The 19,683-nt window shown below is 47.2% G+C and overlaps 1 protein-coding gene across 1 annotated transcript in view; it reads left to right on the forward strand.

The window, feature by feature from the left end:
* The first annotated feature begins 656 nt into the window (after nucleotides 1-656).
* inppl1a (inositol polyphosphate phosphatase-like 1a) overlaps nucleotides 657-19,683 on the forward strand; it is a 172,149-nt gene continuing 153,122 nt past the window's right edge. Inside the window, exon 1 of the mRNA XM_052025624.1 lies at nucleotides 657-936. Coding sequence (XP_051881584.1) covers nucleotides 773-936 — 164 coding nt within the window. The 5' untranslated portion in view covers nucleotides 657-772. The remainder of the gene's footprint in view (nucleotides 937-19,683) is intronic.

Genomic DNA, 19,683 nt, shown 5'->3' on the forward strand with positions numbered 1-19,683 from the left:
TCCCGGTCACACACCATCCCGACTTGGAAATATCTCGCCGTTCCTTCACCGTCACTGGGTCTAAATCCTGGAACTCCCTCCCCAACAGCACCGTGGGAGCCCCTTCACCAGAAGGACTGCAGCGGGTCAAGGAGGGGGCTCACCCCCACCTTCTCAGGGGGTGGTTGGGGATGGGTAGTAAATGCCGGCATTGCAGTGGCGCCCAGACCCGTCCTTCCTCTGAGTCCTGTCCATCGCCCCCAACGCCCCATTCAATACTCCCCCCACCACCGAGGATTAGCCCCGCCCCACTCCTCCTAGCCCCGCCCCACTCCTCCTAGCCCCACCCCACTCCTAGCTCCGCCCACTCCTAGCCCCGCCCTGCTCCTCCTAGCCCCGCCCCGCTCCTCCTAGCCCCGCCCCACGCCTTATAGGCTCCTCCCATTCGCCCTGTGATCTAGCCCCGCCTCCGGCCAGAAGTCCCGCCCCGCACACTGGCCCCGCCCCCCAGCAGACCGCTGCCCCCCCCCTCTGCTTGTGGCCCCGCCCCTTCTCTCCTCCGGCCCCTCCCCCCCCGCCCCCTCCAGCCCCGCCCCCTCATCACGCTCCGGCCCCGCCTCCCCCGCAGGCTCCGGCCCCGCCCCTGGGCGGGCGTCGGCCGCCGTCGTGCCCGCGCACGCAGGAGGAGGCGCGCGGCCGCCGGCGGACTCGGGCGGTCGGAGCGGGGCGGCCCGGGTCTCTCCTCTGCTCCCGGCCGATCGGCGGCCTCGGGCCCCCCCGGCAGGGGTGGTGGATGGCGGCCGGCGTCTGCAGCCCCGGGCCCGGCTCCGGCCTGTGGTATCACCGGGACCTGAGCCGAGCGGCGGCCGAGGAGCTGCTGGCTCGGGCGGGCAGGGACGGCAGCTTCTTGGTGCGGGACAGCGAGAGTGTGAACGGGGCCTACGCGCTGTGTGTGCTGTGAGTAGCAGGCCCGGCCCCCGGCCCCCGGCCCCCGGCCCCTGGCCCCCGGCCCCCGGCTCCCACCCCCCCCCGGTCTCCGCCCCCCGGTCCCCTGCCCCCACCCCCCCGGCCCCCTGCCCCCGGCCCCCACCCCCCCCCTGCCCCCCGGCCCCCCGGCCCCCCGGCCCCCACCCCCCCCCTGCCCCCCGGCCCCTGGCCCCCCGGCCCCTGGCCCCCCGGCCCCCACCCCCCCCCGGTCCCCGCCCCCCGGCCCCCGGCTCCCACCCCTCCCCGGTCCCCGGCCCCCTGCCCCCGGCTCCCACCCCCCCCCCCCCGGTCCCCGGCCCCCTGCCCCCGGCTCCCACCCCCCCCCCCCGGTCCCCGGCCCCCGGCCCCCGGCTCCCACCCCTCCCCGGTCCCCGGCCCCCTGCCCCCGGCTCCCACCCCCCCCCCCCGGTCCCCGGCCCCCGGCCCCCGGCTCCCACCCCCCCCCCCCCGGTCCCCGGCCCCCGGCTCCCACCCCCCCCCCCGGCCCCCTGCCCCCGGCTCCCACCCCCCCCCCCAGTCCCCGGCCCCCTGCCCCCGGCTCCCACCCCCCCCCCCCCGGTCCCCGGCCCCCGGCTCCCACCCCCCCCGGTCCCCGGCCCCCCCCGTCCCCGGCCCCCCCCCCCCCCGTCCCCGGCCCCCCCCCCGTCCCCGGCCCCCTGCCCCCCTGCCCCCGGCTCCCTGCCCCCCCCCCCCGGCCCCCTGCTCCCGGCTCCCGGCCCCCTGCCCCCCGGCTCCCTCCCGGTCCCCCCCCGGTCCCCGCCCCCCCTGCTCCCACCCCCCCCCCCCGGTCCCCTGCTCCGACCCCCCGGTCCCCGGCAGTATCCGCCGCTGCGCTGACTAATCCACCGAAGGTTACCGGTCAGCTGCAGAGGGAAGCATGCGGGCAAAGTTGGGCAGGGTGACTGCGCCCTGTGGGAGCTTTAAACTCTGCCGAACGGTGCAGCATTAAACTAGCTTAATGTGGAAGATTAACTGTTAAAGGTTGCGGCTTTAATTTAGCATAATGTGGAAGATTAACTTTTAAACATTTCAGCATTAAACTAGCATAATGTGGAAGATTAACCGTTGAACGTTGCAGCATTAAACTACTGTAACGTGAAAGATTAACTGTTAAATGTTGCAGCACTAAACTAGTATTATGTGGAAGCTTATTGAGTTGTACTTTGTGGGAACTGGTAAAAGTTGGAACTTTTAAATAGTAACTGGGATGCTTGGAGCTTTAAACTGTGGTGATCTTAAACCATTAAATTGTGCAGTCAGTAAGGGGAAAATTAGAGTATTTGAGCTGCGCTGAGCAGGAACTGGCAAAGACTTAGATCTTTGAAGTTTAGAATAGTAGCTTGGGGCAATCAGAAAATGGTTAAACAATGGCTAGTTGTAGAATAATATTCGGCTGAAGAAATTCAGTTAAACCATTTGCGCTAACTTGTGTAATCTCTGGTTTAACCTGCAGCTTTAAACTGAATATATAATATCTTAAAAATTAAGCATCAAATTTTAATATCCGGTTCTGAAGAGTACTTATATTAAATGTGGTGGAAAAAGAATTTTAAATGCATTTAAAATTTATAACATTTAATGTAATAAGATTGCATAGCATTAAACTTAGTGATTGTTAAGTTCCAGTGATTATAAATTCCTGTAAATTGTACTTTTTCAAAACATAACTTTTATGGTGAAATGTTTCTTCATTGTAATTTATAATTCAGTGAATTATAATTGACATCATTCAGTAATGTGCAAACGTATTAATGACAGTGAGCAATTTAACATATTGCTATAAATTGTTCTGCAATTCCATAATTTGTTTACTAACTCAGCATTTCTTGGAGTGTGAACAATCAAAGCCCCGTGTCTCAGAGTTGTGTGATGGTGCCTTGCTTTTGATGAATGTGCTTGGGTGAGAGCAGTCTTTGTTCAGACAGTGAAGATTGCTTTAAGGGGGATGTGTTGATTGATGTGGGCTATGTTTTGTTCAACTTTTTTTCCAATTAAAGATTGACTTTACAGACTTTAGAACACGACTTAATGTGCCAAGGCAATTTTTTTAAATCAAAAGCCCGCAAGTTGAAAAAATATTTATTGAAAGTCTATTTGAAAATATTTTGCATTTGCAATCACACATTCAATTGTATTTATAGCCTTCTAAAGATTTGGCACTTGGAAACCTGAGTTCTGTTCCCAAGTGTTGGGGATTTCCGTTTGAATGTTTCTTCCGTTCTCGAGTGGACTCCACGTATCCTGCACTGTGCCTGAAATGTTGTGGTTCAGATCCACCTCTTTCCTCCATTTCATTAATCCCAGCACTTTAATTACAGGAAATTCCAGTTAGTTCTGAATGCAGCTTCACTGTTTTGCAAAGTGAATGTTTGCTTGTGCACCCGAGTACACATCAGTGATTATATTCGGAATGGTAAATCTGTGGAGGGAAGATGGTTTGCATTTGTCCTTCCAAAGGGCACTGAAGTGCCAGGTTTTGCAGATCTGAGTGTACTTGAGTTAACTTGTCCCTTGAAGTTAGTTCTTCTGTAGCACCATTGCAAATCTTCATAAGTGCTCACTGGAAAGAAAATGTATTTGGAAAGAAGATATATTTGAATTGAATATCCTTTTTCATAGAATACTTCACCTAATCCTGCTTGCTTGCAGTTTTTTTTAAATGGTTGCATTGATCAAATGTTTTTAATGGCTCCTAAATGGATCTCTGTCCCAGGAGGGAGCAAAATAGCCTGTCATCACACAAGCAGTTTCATGAAATTTGCAATGCAGCTTTTATTTTTCAAAACTCTGGGATGATTTGATGTCATCTACACCTGGAGAGAGATCAAATTTCATAGCTTCTTGTTTTCCCTCGTGTATGCATAACAAATAGAACTGTTTATCTTTGTGTGATTTGAGAGCTGGAAGCAGCACTGTGTGATGGGAATGCACTTTGTGGGTGTGTTGACACTGACCCCATGGTGTGTGTAATCCTCTTGGGGCTTGTTGGTCAATTATGATCTGTTGTGTTTGCTTTTGGGATCTGTAGGGTTTGCTTGACCATTCGTATCACTTGTGATCAAGTGAAACAGACTGTCGACTGGTTTTGTTTCTCAGCTGTTGAAATTCTCGTGTTTAAGGTTATGTCAGTTACCTTGATTGATGAATGAAATGATGCTGGGATTCTCGTCTCCTCGAGCTCCTGGCTGTTCTCCTTATTCCTGTTCTTGTTTGAGGCAGCAAGTGACAACCTCAAATCTGTGCTGGGGACCTGTGGAGATCAAATTGGGTTCAATAGTAAAGACGAACGGCTCTTTGAAAAAAGATTTGCACCTCTGTAGTACTTTTCATGACCATTTAGCATTCCAAAATGTTTTACAAGCAATGAATTACTTATGAAGAAGAGTTCCTGTTGTAATAAAAATATGGCAAGACAACACAAGATCTTACAAACATCATAGTGAGGAAATTTAATTTTTTGATGTGAAATGAGGGCTATCATTGGCCCTGCAGTGGTGGGTCTCAAATTGAGGTTGCCCTCAGCACTGCTCCTGAAGACAGCACAGCCCTTCCTCAGCCTGGAACTTTGTCCTTGGTTCTCTGGAGTGGGCCTTTCACTGAAGCTTTCTGACTGGGGTATGAGAGGACCTCGCTGGGTGAGATCTTGCTGCAGATGTTTGGGGAATGGTGCATCAGTATTGGTGGGCTGGCCGTGCTATTCCCAGTGATTGGGTGGGAAGTGGTGGTGTGGCAACTGGTGGGGTTCCAGTGCACCTATACCGGGTAAGGACCTGATGTCTTCTGATGAAGCAAGAGTTGGTGTAAGGCAAACATAACAAAAGCTATCATTCTCACTGCTGAAGTTTTATTGTTTGCTGAGTGGTGGAGGCTGAGGGGAGACCTGATAGAAGTTTATAAAGTTATGAGAGGCAAAGATAGGGTAGACAGTCTTTTTTCCCCAAGGTGGAAATGTGAAGTACCAGAGGGCATGCATTTGAGGTGAGAGGGGGAAAGTTTAAAGGAGATGTGTGGGGTAAGTTTTTTTTACACAAAGTGGTGGGTGCCTGGGACGAGCTGCCGGGAGTGGTGGTTGAAGCTCATATAATAGTGGCGTTTAAGAGGCTTTTAGATAGACGCATGAATGTGCAGTCAGAAAAGATTTAGTTTAAGTCGGCATTGTGTTCAGTGCAGACATTGTGGGCCGAAGGGCCTGTTCCTGTGCTGTACTGTTCTGTGTACTGTGAGATATTTGAACCAGGTTCCAAGGGGAAAAATGAGATTTATTTTTTGGAACCGCATTGTGTTGTGTATATTCTGATGTGTCAGGGTCTGCTTTTTCCCAAGTGTGGAGGTGATTGTTTACAGGTCGGCATGCATTGAAGCTTTGATGTAATTGACTGTCAAATTGTTCCTCAAATGGGAAATATTATTCTCTGGAGGTCAAAGTAATGTCAATTTCTTTCTCTCTTGTGAAATGATGAATAAATATGGTAAAATTCTTTCTACCGGTGAACAGGCTGGTTACCATAAAACACAAATACAAGAAAAATGCCAGAGTGTCAAATGTAAAGTGCATAAAACACAAATACAAGAAAAATGCCAGAGTGTCAAATGTAAAGTGCAAGTATTTTTGAACAGTTAAGATCTGCAATTAATTGCCTGAAAGAAGCCAGATACAGTTTCTATTGGACATCTGAATAAATTAATGATTTTCAGGATTGTGGAAACAGTGGAGTTGGACTAATTGGGGAGATGTGTCAAACATGCATGGTCCTGATGGGTTGAAAGGGCTGCTCACTGTAATATTTTGCAGGTTGTATCCTCGAGTACTCTTCTCACATCATTTGGTGTTAATTCCAAGACCACAAGTGATAAAACACAAAATGCTAGAGGAACGGGGTCTGGCAGCATTCACGGAGGGAAATGGATAGTCGACGTTTCGAGTCCATTTCCCTCCACAGATGCTGCCTGACCCACTGAGTTCCTCCAGCACTGTGTTGTTCCAGATTTCCAGCATCTGCAGAATCTCTTATGTCATCACAGTGATAGTGATTTACTTATCCTTTGGATGTTGCCTGCGTGCTGTCACATTAAGTAATGTTTAACTTCCTTCCTGGTTCTCGTTGTTGATTCAGACAATGTAACGTAGAAGGAAATTAAACATTGTGCAAATCCTCATGAATTGCAAGTACTTCCCTTCCCAAGCCCCAAACTGTTTAAGGAGATGCACATTGGTGATGTGACAGCTGACCCTTTAAATCGACTCCGACTGATCGGTGTGTAATGACAAAGATGGTGTGTTGACCTCGGATTCAGAAGAGTTGCTGCTAATGACCAGTTAACCTTGGGAAAATTTAGACCTCAAGAGATCATATTTCCAGATCCTGCTTTGACTCTTGGTGCACCTTTGCAAAGATTTGCATTTTCTTTTTGATTCAGTCACATTGTCATATTGTTTTGGTAGTAAAATTTAGTTGAGGCTCAGATAGCTGTAGACAGAACTGGTTGGGGTGCTTGGTCATAGGTCAGGGCTCCATACAAAATGGGGCATTTGATCAAGTTACCAAATACTATTCTTGGCCTGAGAGGCAAGGAGTAAAGTCGCCTTGTGCTTTTATTCCTGCGTGTCAACAGGAGTTTGTATTTTTTGGTAAATTGGTTTATTATTGTCACGTACCGAGGTACAGTGAAAAACGTTGTTTTTCATGCTGTCCGTACAGATCATTTCATCACATCAGTGCATTGAGGTAGTACAAGGGAAAACAATAACAGAATGCAGAATAAAGTGTTACAGTTACAGAGAAAGTGCAGTGAAGGCAGACAATAAGGTGCAAGGTCATAACGAGGTAGATTGTGAAGTCAAGAATCCATCTTATTTACTAGGGGACTGTTCAAGAGTCTTGTAACAGCAGGATAGGAGCTGTCCTTGAGCCCAGTGGTACGGGCTTTTGTGTCTTCTGCCCCATGGGAGAGGGGAGAAGAGAGAATGTCCAGGGTGGGTTTTTAAAGTATTCGTAAAGCTGTATTAAACAACAGCTGATGTTGGGTCAGGTAAGGAGATTTTAGGGCAGTTGGATCAAAGATGTAGGTTTTAAGAGCATCTTACAGGAAGAGGGGGATGCGGAGAGGTTCAGGGAATTAATTCCAGAGTTGGTGCACAGGCAGTTGAAGACAGAGGAAGTGGTTGAGGCCGGTACAATACCAACATTTCAAAGACACTTGGACAGGTACATGGATAGGAAAGGTTTAGAGGGATATGGGCCAAACATGGGCAAGCTTAGATGGGCATCTTGGTTGGGCAGGCATGATAGTGTAGCGGTTAGTGTAACGCTGTACAGTGCCAGAGACACGGGTTCAATTCCGGCTGCTGTCTGTAAGGAGTTTGTGCGTTCTTCCCGTGTCTGCGTGGGTTTCCTCCCACATTCCAAAGACGTACGGGTTAGAAAGTTGTGGGCATGCTATATTGGCGCCAGAAATGTGGCAACACTTGCGGGCTGCCCCCAGAACACTCTACGCAAAAGATGCATTTCACTGTATGTTTCGATGTACATGTGACTAATAAAGATCTTATCTGATCTTGGCATGGACGAGTTGGGCTGAAGGGCCTGTTTCCATGAACCTATGACACAGCTGTGAGCAGCGAATTGGAGGTGCACAGCAGGAGTTGGCAAAGATTCTGCAGGGCACAAAGTTTTCCAATACCCTCTTTGCAAGTTAGACCTGCTTTTCATGAGTTGTTGATAGGAGCTTGTAAACATTGAGGAATTTAAAATCCCATGTGGTGACTTTGCTGCAGCATAAGTTGTGGCTTGTTTGTGCAATACATTTCCACTAGTTACTGAGGTTAATTGATGGCCGAGTTCAGTTTTTAATCTGGGTTTGAAATGTCAAGAAAATTGATTGAATTGTTGGTCTAATGAGAGTCTGCAAGACCCTGACCCATATTCCTCATTCCCTCCTTTGCCTCAAGAAAGTAGTGATGCTAGGTAAGTTCCAGTAGTCTAATGGCGCCAGTGCAGTAAAGGGGCCTTGAACCACTCACACGAGCTCTTATTTCTGTAACCTCCATCCCTAAAATCCTCTGAGATCTCTGCACTCCTGTCATTTCATTGGCTTGGCCACATTACATTCTAGTGCAAGGGCTTGGCTGTCGATTCTTTTTGAATAAACCTCCCTGCTTCCCCCACTCTTTCCTCCTCTAGAGCAGCCCTTGGACCACATGTCTGACCCTGCTGTTGGCTGTTTGCCCCAGTATCTGCTTATGTGGTTCAGTGCCAAGTTTGTTTGAAAATGCCCCATGGACCCCTTGGGATGTTCTGCTACTTTACAGTAGCTATTTGAACACGTTCCTTTTGAATGTGTTTGTGTGGAGCAGGGGACAACTGTGTTCAGTGCCCTATTAAAAGCAAATATTCTGCTGTGGAATTTTACGTCAGGGTGCAGTGTTGAGGGAGAGCGAAGGCTAGTTGGTTGTGATTTGAATTTTGCCAGGGAACCTTTAATATCTACTTGAGCAGGTGATGGGATCTTGTGTTTGACCTGATCAGGATGCAGTACTTCTGACACTGAAGAGAGCACAAAACCAAGTTTAATCCATCAGCTCAGTCTGTGCGCAGGAAGTGAATTGACAAAATGGAAATGAGGTGTTTGGAATGGAATAAGATCTATATCTGTAAATCCAGAGGATGTTGGTTGATGTCTCGAGCACACACAAGTACTGCGAGGCTTATTCAATACACTGCTATCACTGCACTGGTTGGAAATCTACATAAAAGTAAGTAACAGAAGGAAGAGTAACAATCTGTTTTGTGGAGGCTCATGGGGTGAAAGATGAGGACTAGGGGAACTCTATCTCTGTTCTGTCTGGAGGGAACAGTAGGAGGGAAGAGTAAGTTGTTCAGCACCTCGTACCTGCTCTGCCACTTCAATGCCACTTTCCTTAACTAACCCCATAACCTTAAATGTCTAAGAATCTGTCAATTTTTACCTTGAACGTACTCAGTGACTGAGTCTCCATGATCTTCTTGGGTTGAGAATTCCACTGACTAGTCAATCTCTGTGTGAAGAAATGTCTCCTCATTCCTGTTCTGAATAGCTGACCCAGTAGACTTTGGGCAGTGTCTGGCACCTGCTTCCTATCTCAATGGCTGTTCAGTAGTGCCTTGAGCAGGACAATACCTGTTGTTGAGGTGTTTAGATTTATTCATAGTTGAGAGAGAGAGAACATTTCCCACACTTGCCTTTGTAGTTCATAAGACATTCTTCATTGTTGAACTCGACTGGAAAAGATCGATCTGGTATCTCAGAGGGACAACAGCAGTGCTTTGTGTAGGTGCTTCTATTCATGCTGTGCTGGCCTGGCTGTTGACTTTGAGTGAGGGAAGGATGAGGTAATGATGCAGCTCTACAAAACTCTGGTTACACCACACTTGGAGTACTGTGTCCAGTTCTGGTCGCCTCATTATAGGAAGGATGTGGAAGCGTTGGAAAGGGTGCAGAGGAGATTTACCAGAATGCTGCCTGGATTAGAGAGCATGCATTATGAGGAGAGACTAAGGGAGCTAGGGCTTTACTCTTTGGAGAGAAGGAGGATGAGAGGAGGCATGATAGAGGTGTACAAAATATTAAGAGGAATAGATAGAGTGGACAGCCAGTGCCTCTTTCCCAGGGCACCAATGCTCAATACAAGAGGGCATGGCTTTAAAGTAATGGGTGGGAAGTTCAAGGGAGATACCAGAGGGAGGTTCTTTACCCAGAGAGTGGTTGGGGCATGGAATGCGCTGCCTGGGGCGGTGGTGGAGGCAGGTACATTGGTCAAATTCAAGAGATTGCTAGATAAGCACATGGAGGAATTTAAAATAGAGGGATATGTGGGAGGAAGGGGTTAGATAGTCTTAGGCAAGGTTTAAAGGTCAGCACAACATTGTGGGCTGAAGGGTCTGTATTGTGCTGTACTGTTCTATGATATTCTATGATCATACAAGTCAGTCTGTAGGAGTGGGAGTCGGTGCCTGAATGCTCAAGCCTTTGAGTTAGCTGAAGACGGTGCAGTGTGTTGGACGTGCTGCTTGAGATTTGTTTTCACTTAATCCTGGCAATTCCTAGGATTGGTCATCAGAATTGCCCCATTTAGTAGCCAAGAGTGCTTGAAGGAGGGAGTTAATGAGCTGGAAAGAGATTGATTTTATAGGTTTCATAAGATCTGCCGGAAAGAACATTTGGTTGCGTGACCTTTGATAGGATTCGGTTTCGTGACCTTCAAGAGCTTGGGTTAGCTGGATTTCTGCTTTTTAAACAGGAACGGAAAAGCAAACTGAACAGCAATGAGGAAAAGGTGATTCAAGGTGATATTTTCACTACTATTTGTGTAAAACAGCCAGAGTTTGCAATGTAAACTGAAGGTTGTGGTTCTTGGCTTGGTAGAGAGATTCCCTCAAATGGACTTGCAGTTGTGGTGTTAGGGTGACCATCTTCCTCATTGTGTTGCAACTGACGTTTATTAGAACTTCAGTAAAAGTTGAAACAAAAACAGAAAATGCTGGAAAAGCTCAGCAGGTCGGGCAGCATCTGTGGAAAAAGGAACAGTCAATGATTCATGTCTGTGACCCTCCATCAGAACTTTAGCAGACCTGAAATGTAGACAGTTTCTCTTTCCACAGATGTAGCCTCAATTGCTGAGTTTTTTCAGCCTTTTCTGTTTCTGTTTTAGATTTTATGTATCTGTAGTTTCTTTTTGATTTTTCAGTAAAGATGATCTTTTATAGGGAAGAGATTCACTGCTGCTATTTGATTTCATTGACCTCTGCCATGAGAAAAAAAATCTTTTAATCATCTATGTCCTTGGCAACCCAGTATTTAATGTGCCAGCCCTGACTGCCCCTGGGAAGGTGGTGGTGAGATGCCACCTTTAACCTTGTGATATGTTGTGAAGTTGCTCCAACATTGTCACTGGGTGAGGAGTTCCAGGATTTAGACGCAGTCAGGGTGATAGAACGGCAATTATATTTCAAAGTCAAGATGATGCATGACTGCGTCATAGAGTCATAGTCGTACAGCATGGAATCAGGCCCTTTGGCCCTACTTGTCCATGCTAACCAAGATGCCCAGCTGCATAATCCCATTTTCCTGCGTTTGACCCAGATCCCCCTATTCATTTCCTATCCACGTACCTGTCTGAATGCTTTTTAAATGCTGAGATTGTACCCACCTCTACCTCCCCTCCTAAGGCCAATTGTGGTACGGCAACTGCTCTGCCCAGGACCGCAAGAAGCTGCAGAGAGTTGTGGACACAGCCCAGCGCGTCACGGACACCAGACTCCCCTCCTTGGACTCTGTCTTTACCTCTCGCTGTCTTGGTGAAGCAGCCAGCATAATCAAAGACCCCACCCACCCGGGTCATTCTCTCTTCTTCCCTCTTCCATCGGGTAGAAGATACAGGAGCCTGAGGGCACGTACCGCCAGGCTTAAGGACAGCTTCTACCCCACTGTGATAAGACTATTGAATGGTTCCCTTATATAATAAGATGGACTCTGACCTCATGATCTACCTCGATATGACCTTGCACCTTATTGCACTGCACTTTCTCTGTAGCTATGACACTTTGTACTGTTATTGTTTTTATCTGTACTAAATCAATGTAACTGCACTGTGTAATGAATTGACCTGTACGATCGGTATGCAAGGACAAGTTTTTCACTGTACCTTGGTACAAGTGACAATAATAAACTAATACCAATTACTCCTCTGGCAGCCAGTTCCAAATACCTACCACTCTGTGTGGAAAAGCTTGCTCTTTGGGTGTCCTTTAAATCTTTCCCCTCGCACCTTACACCCATGTCCTTTAGCTTTAGACTCTCTCATCCTTGGAAAAAGACTGGGACTATGAACCCTATCAGTGCCACTCATGTTATGCCCTCCTTAAACTCCTTTGCTCAGATCAGTTGTCCTTTGTGTCTCCTCCTTTAGCTTGCCTGTGCAGTTACTCTGGCTGGTGGATTGAAGATTGAAAATATCCTGTGCTTGAAGCTATTTAATTTGTTGGAAGTAATTTACTTCTAAGTACCTTGAGGTATTTTCTTGTGAAGTTGCTATGGAAATGTGTTGCTGAATGGTCACTGGGGTGAGGGGTGAAAATGTTAGCACCTTCAAAAACAAAAATGGTGTGGGTGTAAGGAAATTGACTCTGTACATAAGATATGGATGTGAAAATTGTTGCAGTGTGAATGTGTTTCTTACCTGAGCAGTGTGCTGGAGAACCATGGGTTGTGGTATTTTGTGGCTCCTCTTAGTGCTCCAGCTGTTTGTTCTGTCTCCTGGATTAGCAGATTAATGTAGTTTCCCATTTTCCTTGCCCTTCTCAACCATCTGCTCAAATTACTGCTTCTACCAAAGGTGCTGCTTGATGCTGGAGTCAGCTTTGAAATGGACCTTGTCTCTCTGTCCTTGAGACACCAAGCTGAATGTCAGAAAGCCGTTCAACCATGAACCAAGCTTCATCTGGTTCACCCCAATTCCAGAACAGTAACAGATGCTGATCAGGGACATAAGTAGCTAAAGTTTTCCCCTCCTAAGGCCAAGTGCATCCCAGCTAAATGCAACTGGAACACCACCGCCTGAAGTTGCCTCCAAGCCACACACCACCCTGACTTAGAAATGTATTGCTTTTTCCTTCACTGTCGCTGGGTCAAAATCCTGGAACTCATCCCTAACAGCAGTGTGGGTATACTCACAACTCAAGGACTTGAAGTGGTTCAAGAAGGCAGCTCACCACCACCTTCTCAAGGGCAACCAGAGATGGGACATAAATACTGGATATACATAAAACTATTTGTTGTTGACTGAAGGGTGACTTTGGATTCACTGTGTAGATGTGCCTTTTGAACTTTGAAAAGAATCATTGCATGTAGGTTCAACACACAAAAGAGCTGGAGGAACTCAGCAGGTCAGGCAGCATCTATGGAGGGAAATGGACAGTTGACATTTCCGGTTGAGACGTTTGGGTAGATGTTGCCTGACCTGCTGAGTTCCTCCAGCTCCTTTGTGTTGCTCCAAATTCCCAGCATCTGCAGTCTCTTGTGTGTCTCGTGCAGTGATGGCACTTTTGTCATCGTTGGGATGCCCTAAAACATTGCAGGAGGCAAATTCATTTATATTTTTGTGCATGATCATAAGAATAATGTGCAGTAACCAGTAAAATAAAGCATGACAGCAAATGTTGTAAACAACCAACAGCGGTGGTGGTGTCGGTAATGGGACGAACATTGGTCGGGTATTGAACTCCTTGGATAATTCGAATGGTGCGTTTGGATTTGAATGTTGTTTGAACAGGCAGGTGGTCCTCTGTTTAATTCTTCATCCAAAAATGCATCACTCCCACAATTAAGAAAACATGCAGGAGTAGACCAATCAGCCCATGAGCCAGCTTCACCATTCAATAAGATCTTGGCTGATCCTCAACAGCACGCTACAGTCTCTCTTTCTTCTTGACAGAGATTTGAATGACAAGGAAGTCAATCCCTGCTTCAAATTCGATGACTCCGCTTCTACAGTTCTCAGAGGGGAATTCCAAAGATTCACAACTCTCTGAGAGATGAAATTCCTCCTTATCTATTTCAAATGAGCAACCCTTTATTCTGACACCAGTCAGTCAACTCTATTGTCATGTGCACCAGTCCATGTGCGCACAGGTGCAATGAAAAACTTACTTGCAGTAGCAGCATCACAGGCACACAGCATTAGAGACACAATATTCACAAGAAAAATGTACATTAAACACGAATTATACAAAGGACACAACTCACGAATTATACAAAGGACACAACTAGGACAAAAAAAGAGTCCATTGTAGTGCAAACTGATCATAGTGTTGCTATACTGAGGTAGTGATTAGGGTTTTGCTGGTTGGTTCAAGAACCGAATGGTTGAAGGGAAGTAGCTGTTCTTGAACCTGGTGGTGCAGGACTTCAGGCTTCTGTACCTCCTGCCCAAAGGTAGCTGTGAGAAGATGGCATGGCCTGGATGGTGGGGATCTTTGATGACGGATGTTGCCTTCTTGAGGCAGCAGCTCCTGTAGATACTACTGATGGTGGGGAGGGATGTGCCTGTGATGTATTGGGCAGAGTCCGCTATGCTCTGCAGCTTCTTGCATTCCTACGCATTTGAATTGCTGTACCAGACCGTGATGCAACCAGTCAGGGTACTTTCAATTATATCCCATAGTTCAAGATGCCCTCACTTACGGAAACATTGTCTTGTAATCTCCCGTCAGAATCTTGTGTGTGTTAATGATCACCTCTCATTCTTCTAAAGACAGGTGAGTGCAGGTCCAACCTGCTCATCCTTCCTTCCTATGTCAACCCCTACATCCCAGGACCACGTCATTAAATATATTTAAGACACAGATTTTTGCATTGTAGGGGAATTAAGGGTTATGGGGAAAAGGCAGGTAGATGGAGCTGAGTCCAGGACCAGATTAGCCTTGATGTTATTGAATGGTGGAGCAGGCTCGATGGGCCAGATGGTCTACTCGTGCTATTTCTTATGTTCTTAACCTAGTGAACCTTCTCTGCACTACCTGGTGGGTGCCTGAAATGTGCTGCCCACAGTGGTGGTGGATGCAGAAATGATTAGAGGTGTTTAAGAGGTTTTTGGATCGGCTCGTGAATGTGCAGAGACTGGAGGGATAAGCATAAGGGATTGGGTGCAAATAGCTTAATTAGTTCGGCACAACATGGTAGACCGAAGGGCTTGTTCCTGTGCTGTTACTGTTCTATGTACCTCCAAAGCAAGTATCTTCCTTAAGTGTACTGATATTAAATAGTGTTGATGATCTTCACCTAAGTATATTACCATAGAACCATACGGCACAATACAGGCCCTTCGGCCTACCGTGTTGTACTGCCCTTCAAACCTCACCTAAGACTATCTAACCCCTTCCTCCCACATATCCCTCTAATTTAAATTCCTCCATATGCTTATCTAGCAATCTCTTGAAATTGTCCAATGTATCAGCCTCCACCACCGCCCCAGGCAGCACATTCCATGCACCAACCACTCTGGGTGAGAAACCTCCCTCTGACATCACCCTTGAACCTCCCACCCATTACCTTAAAGCCATATCCTCTTGTTTTGAGCATTGGTGCCCTGGGAAAGAGGCGCTGGCTGTCCACTCTATCTATTCCTCTCAATATCTTGTACACCTCTATCATGTCTCCCCTCATCCTCCTCCTCTCCAATGAGAACAGCCCCAGCTCCTTTAGTCATTAAATAGTGTTGATAACCTTCACCTAAATATATTGAGGATGGGTAAATGTTTGTGTGGAGCATAAACTCTGGCATGTGTTAGTTGGGCTGAATAGGTTCATAGTCATACAGCATGGAAACAGGCCCTTCGGCCCAACTCGTCTATGGCGACCAAGATGCCCATCTACACTAATTCTGTTTGCCTGAGTTTGGCCCATATCCCTCTAAACCTTTCCTATCCATGAACTTGAAAGGAAACATTGATATCCTGTTGAGAAGGTCATATTCAATGTTGAAAATCCAAAAAAACTGGAAATGCTCAGCAGGTCAGGTCTCATATATGGGAAGAGAAACAGTCAACATTGCAGTTTAAAAACCCTTAGTCAGAACTGGATCATATTAAATGTTACATCCTCGAAGCTGTGAAGATAAACTTCAGAAATGTTTTGTTGCTGTGTAGCTGTTAGGGAGTTGCTGAAGATCTTTATCATCTTGCATCGATATCTCAGTGTAAAGGTGCTGGCAATGGGTGCCAGATTTAGCTCAGTGCTGTTCGTCCCCTTTTAACTTGAGATGATGCAGCTGATCTTACTGAATTCAAGTTGAACTGTGACAGTTCAAGGGTCTGTGATTTGGAGGAAGGCTAGATAAAGAGACAAGGGTGAAAGAAAATGACTGTTCACTTCTTACAACAGCACAGCATAAGCGATTGGGTGCAAATAGCTAAATTAGTTCGGCACAACATGGTAGACCGAAGGGCCTGTTCCTATGCTGTTACTGTTCTATGTACCTCCAAAGCAAGTATCTTCCTTAAATGTACAGATATTAAATAGTGTTGATAACCTTCACCTAAATATTATTGAGGATGGGTAAATGTTTGTGTGGAGCATAAACTCGGGCATGTGTTAGTTGGGCTGAATAGGTTCATAGTCATACAGCATGGAAACAGGCCCTTCGGCCTAACTCATCTGTGGCGACCAAGATGCCCATCTACGCTAATTCTATTTGCCTGAGTTTGGCCCCTATCCCTCTAAACCTTTCCTATCCATGAACTTGTCCAAATGTCTTTTAAATGTTGTAATCGTACCCACCTCTACCACTTCCTCTGGCAGCTTGTTCCATATACCCACCACCCTCTGTGTGGAAAACTTGCCCTTCAGCTCTCCTTTAAATCTTTCCCCTCTCACTGTAAACCTATGTCCCTTTTAGACTTCCTGACCCTGGGTGAAAGACTGACTATCTACCTTATCTATGTTCTTAATTTTATAAACCTCTACCAGGTCACCCTTCAGCCTCCTTTGCTCCAGGGAAAACAGACCCAACCTATCCAGCCTCTCATAACTCAAGCTCTCCAGTCCTGGCAATATCCTTGTGAATCTTTTCTGCACCCTCTCCAGCTTAACCAGCTGGGTGACCAGAACTGCACACAATACTCCCAAGTGTGGCCTAACCAACAGTTTGTACAACTGTAACGTAATGTCCCAACTCCTGTACTCAAAATCTCTGCTGATGAAGGCAAGCATACTGTATGCCGCCTTCACCACTCTGTCTACCTGTGTCGCCACTTTTAGTGATCTGTGTTCTTGTATCTCAAGGTCTCGATGCTCAACAACACTCCCCAGGGCCCTGCCATTCACTGTGTATATCCTGGCCTGGTTTAACTTCAACTTTCAACTTCAACTTTCCAAATATTGATTGGCACCTACTTAGTGCCAAAGGTTTAGACGGGGTGGAGTTTGTTAAGTGTGTCCAGGAAGGACTCCTGACCCAGTATGTTGACAGGCCGACTAGAGGGAATGCCATATTAGATCTAGTTTTAGGTAATGAACTGGGACAGGTGACAGATCTATCGGTGGGTGAGCATTTGGGGGACAGTGACCATTGCTCCATAACCTTTAGAATTGTCATGGACAGGGATGGGAACAAAGAGGACGGGAAAATATTTAATTGGGGAAAGACGAATCATGAGGCTATAAGGTGAGAACTTGGGAGTGTAAATTGGGATGACATTTTTGAAGGGAAATGTACTATGGAGATGTGGTCGATGTTCAGGGATCTTTTGCAGGATGTTAGGGATAAATTTGTCCCGGTGAGGCAGAGAAGGAATGGCAGGGTGAAGGAACCGTGGGTGACGAGAGGTGGAACAACTAGTTAGGAAGAAGAAGGCAGCATACATAAGGTGTAAGCAGCAAGGATCAGACAAGGCTCGTGAGGAATATAGAATAGCAAGGAAGGAACTTAAGAAAGGGCTGAGGAGAGAGAGAAGGGGACATGTAAGGGCTTTGGCGAGTAGGGTTAAGGAGAATCCCAAGGCTTTTTTCTCGTACGTGAAGAGCAGAGGATGGCCAGAGGAAAGGTAGGTCCGATTAAAGACAAAGGTGGGAGGATGTGCCTGGAAGCTGTGGAAGTGGGTGAGGTTCTTAATGAATACTTCTCTTCAGTATTCACCAAGGAGAGGGGTCTTGATGATGCTGAGGACAGTGTTGGTAAGGGTAATGTTCTAGAGCATGTAGGTATCAAGCGAGAGGATGTGTTGGAGCTGTTAGAAAATATTAGGACAGATATGTCCCCGGGGCCTGACAGAATATTCCCCAGGCTGCTTTGTGAGGCGAGGGAGGAGATTGCTGAACCGTTGGTTAGGTTCTTTGAGTCCTCGTTGTCCACGGGGATGGTCCCGGAGGATTGGAGGGTGGCGAATGTTGTCCCCTTATTCAAAAAAGGTAGTAGGGATAGTCCAGGGAATTACAGACCAGTGAGCTTTACATCTATGGTGGGTAAGCTGTTAGAAAGGATTCTAAGAGATAGGATCTATGAGCATTTAGAGAATCATGGACTGATTAGGGACAGCCAGCACGGCTTTGTGAAGGGAAGATCTTGCCTCACAAGCCTGATAGGGTTCTTTGAGGAGGTGACCAGGAAGATTGATGAGGGTAGTGCAGTGGATGTGGTCTACGTGGATTTTAGCAAGGCGTTTGATAGGGTTCCGCATGGTAGGCTTCTTCAGAAGGTCAGAGGCCGAGGGATCCAGGGAGTCTTGGCCGTGTGGATTCAGAATTGGCTTGCCTGTAGAAAGCAGAGGGTTGTGGTGGAGGGAGTGCATTCGGATTGGAGGGCTGTGACTAGTGGTGTCCCACAGGGATCAGTTCTGGGACCTCTACTTTTTGTGATATTTATTAATGACTTAGATGAGGGGGTGGAAGGGTGGGTTAGCAAGTTTGCAGATGACACAAAGATTGGTGGTGTTGTGGATAGTGTGGAGGGCTGTCGAAGCTTACAGAGGGATATTGATAGGATGCAGAGCTGGGCTGACAAGTGGCAGATGGAGTTCAATCCAGAGAAGTGTGAGGTAGTACACTTTGGAAGGACAAACTCCAAAGCGGAGTACAAGGTAAATGGCAGGATTCTGGGCAGTGTGGAGGAGCAGAGGGATCTGGGGGTTCATATCCACAGATCACTGAAAGTTGCCTCGCAGGTGGATAGGGTAGTTAAGAAAGCTTATGGGATGTTAGCTTTCATAAATCATGGGATTGAGTTTAAGAGCCGTGAAGTAATGATGCAGCTTTACAAAACTCTGGTTAGGCCACACTTAGAGTACTGTGTCCAGTTCTGGTCACCTCATTATAGGAAGGATGTGGAGGCATTGGAAAGGGTGCAGAGGAGATTTACCAGGATGCTGCCTGGATTAGAGAGTATGGATTATGAGGAGAGACTAAGGGAGCTAGGGCTTTATTCATTGGAGAGGAGGAGGATGAGGGGAGACATGATAGAGGTGTACAAGATATTGAGAGGAATAGATAGAGTGGACAGCCAGCGCCTCTTTCCCAGGGCACCAATGCTCAAAACAAGAGGATATGGCTTTAAGGTAATGGGTGGGAAGTTCAAGGGAGATGTCAGAGGGAGGTTTTTCACCCAGAGAGTGCTTGGTTCATGGAATGCGCTGCCTGGGGCGGTGGTGGAGGCTGATACGTTGGTCAAGTTCAAGAGATTGTTAGATAAGCATATGGAGGAATTTAAGATATGTGGGAGGAAGGTGCGGTTTGAAGGGTGGCACAACATGGGCCGAAGGGCCTGTATTGTGCTGTACTGTTCTATGGTTCTAACTTCCCAAAATGCATCACTTTGTAATTGCGCAAGTTAAATTCCTTCTGCTATGCCCCACCCACTTTCCTAGTTGCTCTCGATCCTGTTGTAACCTGAGACAACCTCCGTCACTGTCACTGATTTTGGTGTCATTCACAAACTTACTAACCATGATGCCCACACTCTTCCAAATTATTAATGTAATGACGAACAATGAAGGGCCCAGCACTGACCCCTGCAGCACACCACTGGTCACAGGCCTCCAATCTGAGAAGTGACCCTCCACTACCATCTTCTGCTGCTTACCACTAAGCCAATTTGCTATCTCACCCTGGATCTCATGTGATCTAACCTTCTGGGCCAGTGTACAGTGTGGGACCTTGTCAAAGGCCTTGCTGAAGTCCATGTCAACAATC

Source organism: Pristis pectinata, chromosome 11 (assembly GCF_009764475.1).
Source record: "Pristis pectinata isolate sPriPec2 chromosome 11, sPriPec2.1.pri, whole genome shotgun sequence".
NCBI lineage: Eukaryota > Metazoa > Chordata > Chondrichthyes > Rhinopristiformes > Pristidae > Pristis > Pristis pectinata.